General features: G+C 70.5%; 2 protein-coding genes across 5 annotated transcripts; one reads left to right on the top strand and one right to left on the bottom strand.

The window, feature by feature from the left end:
- The first annotated feature begins 270 nt into the window (after positions 1–270).
- NR1I3 (nuclear receptor subfamily 1 group I member 3) lies at positions 271–4,912 on the top strand. 3 transcript variants are annotated; one of them, XM_042019999.1, is made up of 9 exons: positions 271–846; positions 1,125–1,290; positions 1,798–1,928; positions 2,542–2,583; positions 2,986–3,164; positions 3,241–3,386; positions 4,251–4,367; positions 4,451–4,556; positions 4,647–4,912. In XM_042019999.1, the coding sequence occupies exons 2-9, from the start codon at positions 1,127–1,129 to the stop codon at positions 4,890–4,892; spliced, it is 1,131 nt and encodes a 376-aa protein (XP_041875933.1). In that variant the 5' UTR covers positions 271–846; positions 1,125–1,126; the 3' UTR covers positions 4,893–4,912. The 3 variants fall into 3 exon arrangements, with proteins under 3 accessions (XP_041875933.1, XP_041875934.1, XP_041875932.1); XM_042019998.1 differs by having other exon boundaries at positions 276–846; positions 2,402–2,583; positions 4,647–4,856; XM_042020000.1 differs by lacking the exon at positions 2,542–2,583 and having other exon boundaries at positions 273–846.
- Positions 4,833–8,229, bottom strand: TOMM40L (translocase of outer mitochondrial membrane 40 like). 2 transcript variants are annotated; one of them, XM_042020003.1, is made up of 9 exons: positions 8,099–8,229; positions 7,216–7,283; positions 7,022–7,114; positions 6,154–6,255; positions 5,962–6,037; positions 5,761–5,883; positions 5,594–5,670; positions 5,421–5,523; positions 4,833–5,339 (listed from the first exon to the last, which is right to left on the bottom strand). In XM_042020003.1, exons 1-9 carry the CDS (start codon positions 8,184–8,186, stop codon positions 5,200–5,202), a joined length of 870 nt encoding a protein of 289 aa, XP_041875937.1. In that variant the 5' UTR covers positions 8,187–8,229; the 3' UTR covers positions 4,833–5,199. The 2 variants fall into 2 exon arrangements, with proteins under 2 accessions (XP_041875937.1, XP_041875936.1); XM_042020002.1 differs by having other exon boundaries at positions 5,962–6,067; positions 8,099–8,228.
- Positions 8,230–9,356: the final 1,127 nt, after the last annotated feature.

The following is a 9,356-nucleotide window of genomic DNA, read 5'->3' on the forward strand; positions in this document are numbered from 1 at the left end:
GGGGGGACATGGGGGGCTTGGGGAACACGGGGGGACATGGGGGGCTTGGGGAGCTTGGGGGGACACGGGGGGACATGGGGGGCTTGGGGGACACGGGGGGACATGGGGGAACACGGGGGGACACGGGCGGCGCAGGGGGGACACGGCGGGACACGGGGAGCGCAGGGAGGGCTTTGGGGATATGGGGGGGACAGGGGGGAACATGGGGGACATGGGGGGCTTGGGGGGACATGGGGACACAGGGGGACACGGCGGGACACAGGGAGCTTGGGAGGACACGGAGGGACACGGGGGGGACAGAGGGACTTCGAAGAGACCCCGGGGAACACGGGGGGATAAGAGAGGGGTTCCAGGGGGGCCGGGATGGAGGGTGACCCTCCTCGGACACCCCGAAGGTGCGGGTGACACCTGGGGACAGAGCACAGGCGCTGCCCGGGGACTCCGGGATGGGGACGCTGCCAGTCCCCTAATGCCACCCGCAGCCCCCAGCTGTGGCACCCTGGCTGTCCCCTCCGTGCCTACCTGTCAGCACGTCCTGCCCACTCTGTGTCTGTGTGTCCCCCGCCTGTCCCCACGTCCCTCTGTCCCCCAGAGCTGCCATACCTGCGCTCTCCTGTCCCCTCCGCCCCGCGCTCTGTCCCCGCCTGTCACAGCCTCGCTCAAGTTCAAGGTTCAAACTCCACGGAGCCCTACCTGGGCCCGGCGGGGACACGCGGGGAATAGAGGGGACACTCGGGGACTGGAGGGGACACACAGGCACTGACGGCGACACACGGGGACCGGGTGTCCCCTCACTGCGTGGGGACAATCCCCCATCACCGACCGCACCGGGGGACACCGACTCAGGTACCAGCACCGGCGGGGACTCGCGGGGACCAGCGGGGACACTCCGGGAGTGCAGGGGACACACGGGGACCAGCGGGGAGCAGCAGGGACCGGCGAGGACACGTGGGTGCCCACGGGTGACAGCGCCGCGGGGCGAGGGGACACTGCGGCGGCGGGCGGGTGCACGTGGGTGACAGCGCCGCGGGACAGGGGGCCACCGTGGCCTCGAGGGGACGGGACACCGGAGCCGGTGGCGGTGCCCGGTGTGTCTCACCCCCTCGCTGTCCCCGTGTCCCCAGCCATGTCCCTGCCGAGCCCCCCGGGCACAGAGCGCAGCCCCCGGCCCCGGGACCGCGCTGGGGACACGGAGCCCGATGAGGACAAGGTGTGCGCCGTGTGCGGGGACAGGGCCAGCGGGTACCACTTCCACGTCATGAGCTGCGAGGGCTGCAAGGGCTTCTTCAGGTGCGGGGACACCGCGGGGACACCACGGGGACAGGACAGGATGGGGCGGGACAGAGGGACAGGGTGGGATGGGATGGGATGGGACAAGGGGACAGGGTGGGGACAATGCGGGATGGGGTAGAACAGGATGGGATGAAACAGGGTGGGATAAAACGGGATGGGACAAGGGGACAGGATGGGACGGGGTGAGATGGGACAAAGGGACAAGGCAAGATGGGACAAACAGGACAAGCTGGGGTGGAGGGGACAAGGGGACAAGGGCACGGGGCCGGAGGGGATGAGACCGGGTGGGATGGGACGGGACACGATGGGATGGGACAACGGGACAGGGTGGGGCGACAAGACGGGCTGGGATGGGACAGGAGGGACTGGGACGGGATGAGATGGGCCAGGGCAGGATGTGGGATGGCGCAGGATGGTCCCGTGGACGGGGAGAGGGTGGGACAAGGCAGGACAGCCACTGCCACCCCGAGCTTGGGTCAGGGGACAGTGGCCGTGTCCCCCCAGGCGCTCCATCATCAAAGGTGTCCGGTTCACGTGTCCCCTGGCCCGGCGCTGCCCTGTCACCAAGGCCAAGCGGCGGCAGTGCCAGGCCTGTCGCCTCCAGAAGTGCCTCGACGTGGGCATGAGGAGGGACAGTGAGTGACACGGGGGGACAGGGGGTGGAGGGACACGGGGGACACCCGGGGGGACACGGAGCAGAGGGGAGAGGGAGGACCTGGAGGGGACAAAGGGGGGACATGGGGGGAGAGGGGATGGGGGGACACAGGGGACACCTGGGCATGAGGGGGAGACATGGCACGGGGACAGCGGGGACAGGGACGGGGGACCCGGAGGAAGAGGGGGAGCACCTGGGTGGGATAAAGGGGACCTGGAGGGGACAAGGGGGGACGTGGGACAGAGAGAAGCGGCCTGGGTGGGGTGGCAGGGGAGGGGACATCAAGGGACAGGGCACGGAGGTGGCAGCAGGGGGGTGTGGCAGAGCGGGGACAGCGGGGACGCGCTCGGGGAGGGGCATCACGGGGCGCTGCTGTCCCCGCTCGGCGTCCCCGCTGTCCCCGGTCCCTGTGCCGGCGGGGACAGCGGTGACAGCGGGGCCGGCGGGTGGCAGTGATCATGTCGGAGGAGGCGCTGCGGCGGCGGCGGGAGCTGCGGGGCCAGCGGGGCCAGCCCGGGGGCCAGCAGGGCCAGCAGGGGGGACTGACGGCCGAGCAGCAGGAGCTCATCGCGCTCCTCATCGCCGCCCACCAGCGCACCTTCGACTCCAGCTTCTCCCAGTTCACGCAGTACTGGGTGAGCTGGGGACACCCCGCACCCGCTGTCCCCGCGGGGGACACACCTGTCCCTGTGCTTGACCCCGCTGTCCCTATGGGTGACCCGCTGTCCCCAGGGCGGCCCCAGCCGTGTCCATGGGCGCCCTGGTCATCCTTGCGTGTGACCCTGCTGTCCTCATGGGTGCCCTGACTGTCCCCACGGGTGCCCTGGCCATGCCCATGGGTGGCCTGACTGTCCCCATGGATGACCCCGCTGTCCCCAAAGGTGACCCAGCCAACATCCCTGGTGCCCTGGCTGTCCCCTGGAGTGACCCAGCCAGTCCCCGGTGACCCAGCTGATGCCGTGGGTGCCCCGAGTGTCCCCATGGGTGCCCCGAGTGTCCCCACGGGTACCCCCGCCCTGACCCCTCGCTGTCCCCAGCCCGCCGTGCGCCTGTTCGTGCCCAGCCCGCCGGGCTCAGGTGTCGCCGCGGGGGTGTCGCCGTCCCCGTGCGAGGAGGTGCTGCCGGACTCGTTGTCGCTGCTGCCGCAGTTCGCCGACCTGAGCACGTTCATGATCCAGCAGGTGATCAAGTTCGCCAAGGAGATCCCGGTCTTCAGGTGCGCGGGGCGGGGACACGGCCGGGGACCGCGCGGTGCCACCCCCTTGACGTGTCCCCGTGTCCCCTCCCGCCAGGAGCTTGTCCCTGGACGCCCAAATCTCGCTGCTCAAAGGGGCCACGCTGGAGATTTGCCAGATCCGCTTCAACACCGTCTTCAACCCCGACACCAAGGCCTGGGAGTGCGGCCAGCGCTGCTACACCATCCGCGACGGGGCCCTGGGTACCGGGGGACACCTGGGGACACCTGGGGACGCTTGGGGACGCTTGGGGACACTTGGGGATGCTTGGGGACACCTGGGGACACCTGGGGACGCTTGGGGACGCTTGGGGACACCTGGGGACGCTTGGGGACACTTGGGGATGCTTGGGGACACCGGTCTGGGCCAGGGGGAGGGCAGGAGGGCTCTGCAGAGGGAGCTGGGCAGGCCGGGTCCATGGGGACGATCCAAGGACCAAGGGCAGGGTCCTGTGGGGTCACAACAACCCCCAGGGTGGGGACGCTGGACACAAAGGGACCTGGGGGGTGGCGGCTGGACATGAGCCAGGTGTGCCCAGGGACCCCCAGGGACCCCCACCCCCACTTGGGGTGGGTCAGGGACAGTGTGGCCACAGGCCCAGGGCAGGGATTGTCCCCCTGGTGAGGTCACACCTCGAGGGCTGTGTCCAGTTCTGGTCACTCAGTTTAAGGACATTGAGGGGCTGGAGACTGTCCAGGGAAGGGGACAGGCCTGGGAAGGGGCTGGGAAATGCTGAGGGAGCTGGGAATGTTTATCCAGGAGAAAAGGGGGTCCAGAGGGGAATTTCGGGCTCTTCCTGGGGGGATTTGGGATCTGATCCCAAGGAACGGGGCCAGGACAAGAGGGAACGGCCTCAAGCTGTGCCAGGGGAGGCTCAGGGTGGATATTTGGGAAAATCGCTCCTGGAAAGAGTGGCCAGGCCTTGGCAGGGGCTGCCCAGGGAGGGCTGGAGCGGCCACCCCTGGAGGTGGCACTCAGGGACACGGTGGGGATCGGGCACAGCTCGGACTCGATGATCCCAAAGCTCTTTCCCACCCTAACCGCGGGATTTCGGGATGGTCCCGCAGCCGGGTTCCAGCAGATCTACCTGGAGCCGCTGCTCAAGTTCCACGAGAGCCTGCGGCGCCTGCGGCTGCACGAGGCCGAGTACGCCCTGCTCCAGGCCATGCTGCTCTTCTCGCCAGGTGAGCCCCCCCAAGAGGGGACACACGGGGACATCCCACTGTCCCCAAAATCCCGCTGACGTCACCCCACGCCCCCTCCCCAGACCACGCCGGCATCGCCCAGCGCGACGTCATCGACGCCTTCCAGGAGAAGGTGGCCCTGACCCTCAAGAGCTACATCGACCACCGGCACCCCCCGCCCGAGGGCAGGTGAGCGCCGGGACGGGGTGGCACTGGTGTCCCCAGGGGGGTGGGGACGGCCACCAGGCCCAGCTGGCTGTGCCCTGCGGCCCCCCAAAGGTTCCTGTACGCGAAGCTGCTGCTGCTGCTGACGGAGATGCAGACGCTGAAGGCGGAGAAGACGCGGCAGATCCTGCACATCCAGGACCTGTCGGCCATGACCCCGCTGCTCTCCGAGATCATCAGCTGAGCCTGGGCCCAGACGTCACCCCCGGCCCCCAAACGTCACCCCCGGCCCCCAGCGGGCACAGAGTAAAGCTCCTTTATTTATCCGGGCTCCCGGGTGTGGCACCGCAGGGAAACTGAGGCACGGCCGGGATGGCGCTGGGGACAACGGGACCCCCCAGCCCTGTGGCAGCTGCCACTCCCGAGGGTGACACCGGGGACACCGGGGCCCCCAGCCCCCCTTGGCCACCACCCCCGAGGGGTGACACCGGGGACACCGGGACCCCCAGCCCCCCTTGGCCGCCACCCGCAGCCCCCGTGGCTCTGTCACACGCTGTGCCCTGGCCGCCGTGTCCCCGCCCTGCGGGTCTCTGTGGCACCTCCACGGCCCGGCCCGGTGGCTCCCTGAGCAGGACGGTGCCACGTGCCCGCTGTGCCCGCTGTCCCCTCAGCCCACGGTGACGCTGAAGCCGCAGTGGAAGCGGTTCCTCCAGTGGTTGAGGAAGGCGCCCAGGGCCAGCGTGACGGGCAGGGGGGGCAACTTCTTCTCCAGGACCCCCCCCACGCTCCAATTGCTGTCCAGGAGCCCTGTGGGGGACAGCGGAGGGCCAGCTGAGTGCCAGCGGGAGGGGACAGCTGGGCACAGTAGCCACCAGGAGCCGGGCCCACCTCTGAAGACGACGTTGGCTCGCGGCAGGTTGAGCTGGTAGCCGAAGGCAAAGGTCGTCTCCTGCAGCCGCGTGTTGGCCTCCAGCTCCACCCCCACCTGCACCTGGGAGGGGACACCGGGCTCACGGGGGCCTGGGGACACCACGGGGGACACCGGGGTGGGGGACACCCACCTGCTCGTTGGCCCGGTGGTAGTAGCTGGCGTGAGCCCCCCCGTAGCCCACGTTGAGCGTCGTCACCCAGTTCGGGGCTGCAACAGAGAGCCAGCGCCGAGGTGGCACCGCCAGGCTGTCCCCGAGGTCCCCGAGGTCCCCGGGGTGTCCCCAGGGCGTGGCCCTACCCGTGTATTTGCCGGCCAGCGTGAGGATGGCCCCCTCCTCGCCGGGGCGCCGGTGGTAGACGAGCTCCCCGCCCAGCACGAGGCGGGCGGTGACGCTCTGCAGGAAATGGGCCACCACGATCACTGCAGCGGGGACAGCGCGGCCTCAGCGAGGTCCCCACGGGCCACCGCGGCCACCGCGAGGCTCCCCCCGGCGCTCACCGGAGCCGCCCAGCAGGTCGGGGTTGCCCAGGGTGAGCGTGGCCGTGCAGTCGTCGCCGCGGTACTCGCCGTCGAACTGCCACGTCACGAACTTGGCCTGGTGCGTCTGGGGACGGGGGGTTGGGGGGGGACAGGGCACGGCGGTGGCACCGGGGGGGACGCGGGCACCGCGGCACCAGCCCCGGGGCTCACCTGGAACACGGCCTTGGCGCGGAGCCGCTCCCCCAGCAGCTGCAGGGCCTGAGCGTTGAGGCTGCCGGCGCTGTCCATGTCCCCGAGCAGGGTGGGGAACACCTGGGGACACCGCGGGGTGGGCGGGGGCACAGGGACAGCCCCGGCCTCCAGGGAGCCCCCCCAGCCCTGCCCTGCTGGTGGCTGGGTCAGCTCAACAGCCCCGGCCCGGAGCTTTGTGGCCACCAAGGATCCTGAGGTCACCGATGACCCCAAGGTCACCAATGACCCCAAGGCCACCATTGGCACCCAGGGTCATCGATGACCCTGAAGTCACCTGCGAGCACCTGCCAGCCCAGGGCCACCAACATCCCTGAGGTCACTGATGACCCCAAGGCCACTGAGCAGCCCTGGGGTCACCAAAGAGCCACCAATGACCTCAAGGCCATCAATGACCCTGAGGTCACCTGGGACCAGCCACAAGCCCAGGGCCACCAATGACCCCAAGGCCCCCAACCACCCTGAGGTCACCAATGACCCCACAGCCACCCAGGGCCACCAGCCACCCCAAGGCCACCAATGACCCTGGGGCAGCCACCTTGCTGAGACCACTTGCCACAGCAGGGCCACCAATAACTCCAGGGCCACCTGGGGCCATCCTGAGGCCACCCACCACCCCAGGGCCACCCATCAGACCGAGGCCACAACTGCAGGGCCACCAACCACCCTGGGGTCACCTGGGGCCACAGACGACCACAATGACCCCATGGTCCTGGGGCCGTTGGTGGCCTCGGGGTGACCACGAGGCTCCTGACCGGTGGTGTTTGGGTGACAACACCTGTGCCCCCCCCGATGCCACCCACCACCCCGGTGCCACCCGCGGGGTCACCTCGTTGGGCCCGAGCTGCCGGTCCCCCACGAAGGTGGCGTTGAAGCGGTAGCCGGAGGGGCCCAGGGTGCTCATGTGCACCGTGTGTGTCACCTGTGGGGACACCAGGGCTCAGAGGGGACAGCCCAGGGTGGGGGGGACACACACGGCGTCCCCCTCAGTCCCCACGTGTCCCCACCCCCCTTGTACCCGACCTGGAAGTGGCTGCTCAGGGTCTTGGTGACGATCAGCTTCACCCCCTCCATCTGCGGCGGGAACACCTCTGGGGGGACACAGCTGTGACCCTCTGGGACACCCAGGGACCCCCTGGACACCCCTGGGGACATCCAGAGACCCCTCTGGGACACCCAGAGACCCCCTGGACATGGCTGTGACACCCCTGGGGACACCCAGAGACCCCCCTGGGACACCCAGAGACCCCCTGGGCACGGCTGTCACCCCCCTGGGGACACCCAGAGACCCCCCTGGGACACCCAGAGACCCCCTGGGCATGGCTGTGACACCCCTGGGACACCCAGGGACCCCCTGGACACGGCTGTCACCCCCTGGACACGGCTGTGACACCCCTGGGACACCCAGAGATCCCCTGGACATGGCTGTCACCCCGCTGGTGACACCCTCAGCCCTCTGGGGACACCCACAACCCCCTGGGGACATGGCTGTGACACCCCGGTGACACCCACAGCCCCCTCGGGACACGGCTGTCACCCCGCTGGTGACACCCACAGCCCTCTGGTGACACCCACAGCCCCTTCCGGTGACACGGCTGTCACCTCCTCCTGGTGACACCCTCAGCCCCTTGGGGACACGGCTGTGACACTCCGCTGGTGACCCCCCCAGCCCCCCCCCGGTGACACGGCTGCCACCCCCCCGCTGTCCCCGCGGCCCCTGTGCCCCCTCAGCCCCGGTGTCCCCACGTCACCCCGGTGTCCCCCGACCCCGCTGTCCCCGCTGTCCCCTCGAGTGTCCCCTCTGTCCTCGGACCCGCTTTGTCCCACACACCGACCCCTCGCCACCCGCTCCGCCCCGCCCGGTGCCCTCTCAGCCGCGGAGCCCCCCCGCTGCCCCCGGGCGCACCTTTGCAGAGCCGGTGCAGCTCATCGAAGCTGCCGGGGTTGCCCCTGGGCTCGGCCCGCCGCGGGGCCCGGCCCTCCGCGTTCCCCATGGCCCCTACGGGCCCCCGCCGGCCGCCGCCATCGCGGCCGCGGGCGGCGCCGCCCGGAGCGCCTTCAGGGGGGGCGCCACCGCCATCTTGGCTGTGGGCAACGCGCGCCTCCCATTGGCTGAGCGGGGAGGGCGGGGCCGCGCCGGAATGCGACCCCTCCGGACCCCTGGGACCCGCGCGGCGACGTTCCGTGGCGCCCGCGTTCCGCGCCACCCTCCTGTCCCACGCGCGTCCCCAAATCCCCGCTGCCCCCCCCGCTCGTGTCCGGGGCCTTCCATGTGCCCCCCCTGGATCTCTCCTGCATCCCTGGACCCCTTCCCACATCCCCTCGTGTGCCCCAGTGTCCGCCTCCTCCCCATCTCATCCCATCCTATCCCATCCCATCCCATCCCACCCCACCCCATCCCATTATCCCATCCCATCCCCCTCGGACCCTCCTGCCTCTGTCCCAACACCCCCCCGTGCCCTCCCCCGCATCCCCGGACCCTCCCCCATCCCCCCCTCCTGTCCCGCGTCCCCCCCGTGTCCCCTGCCCGCACCCCCGCGCCTCCCATGTCCCACATTCCCCCTCCCCACGTTCCTGTCCCCCCTGGCCGTGTGTCCCCTCTCACTGTCCCCTCCCCGTGTCCCCTGGCCCCCATCCCTGTCCCCACTGCTGACCGGGGGGACTCCGACCTTTTGTCCCCGACGCCACCGCCTGCCCTTTGCCCCATCCCGGGATGTCCCCACTGTCCCCCCCTCACCCCACCCCCGCCGGGGGGTCGAGGGTCAGTGACACCGCAGGCGACAACCTTCGCCCCGCGGGGCCCCCCCGGCCCAAATCCCGGAGCCATCGGCCCCTCCCCGTCCTTGGGGACACTGGGACAGCCCCGGGCATGGCGGGGGGGGTTGGGGACAAGGGGCCCCCCGCGCTGCCCCTCGGCCCCGCTGTGTTTGCCCAGATGGGGGGCGGGGGCTGAGGGGGATAAAAAAGGGGCCGAGGAAGGGGGGACGCCCCAAACCTGCACCGGCACCTGCCCAGGTGAGCGGCGGCACCGGGAGGGGGCGGGGGGAGGGACACTGGGACAGGGATGGGGGGTGGGAAGGTGCTGTGGGGCAGGAATGGGGCTGGAATGGGGCAGGGATGGGGCTGGGAATGGGGCTGGGAATGGGGCTGGGAATGGGGCTGGG

This window comes from Corvus kubaryi, unplaced genomic scaffold (genome assembly GCF_017639235.1).
Source record: "Corvus kubaryi isolate FWS band 111438036 unplaced genomic scaffold, C.kubaryi_AGA036_p1.0 36642, whole genome shotgun sequence".
NCBI lineage: Eukaryota > Metazoa > Chordata > Aves > Passeriformes > Corvidae > Corvus > Corvus kubaryi.

Bases quoted from the DNA above. Each gene is read 5' to 3' on its own strand.
- NR1I3 (XM_042019998.1), top strand. From the start codon at position 1,127: ATGTCCCTGCCGAGCCCCCCGGGCACAGAGCGCAGCCCCCGGCCCCGG. The intron at 3,165-3,240 runs GTGCGCGGGGCG...CCCTCCCGCCAG, and splicing joins AAGGAGATCCCGGTCTTCAG to GAGCTTGTCCCTGGACGCCC. The intron at 3,387-4,250 runs GTACCGGGGGAC...ATGGTCCCGCAG, and splicing joins CATCCGCGACGGGGCCCTGG to CCGGGTTCCAGCAGATCTAC.
- TOMM40L (XM_042020002.1), bottom strand. From the start codon at position 8,186: ATGGGGAACGCGGAGGGCCGGGCCCCGCGGCGGGCCGAGCCCAGGGGC. The intron at 7,115-7,215 runs GTCGGGTACAAG...GTGTCCCCACAG, and splicing joins CCCTGAGCAGCCACTTCCAG to GTGACACACACGGTGCACAT. The intron at 5,884-5,961 runs GTGAGCGCCGGG...TCCCCGCTGCAG, and splicing joins CGACCTGCTGGGCGGCTCCG to TGATCGTGGTGGCCCATTTC.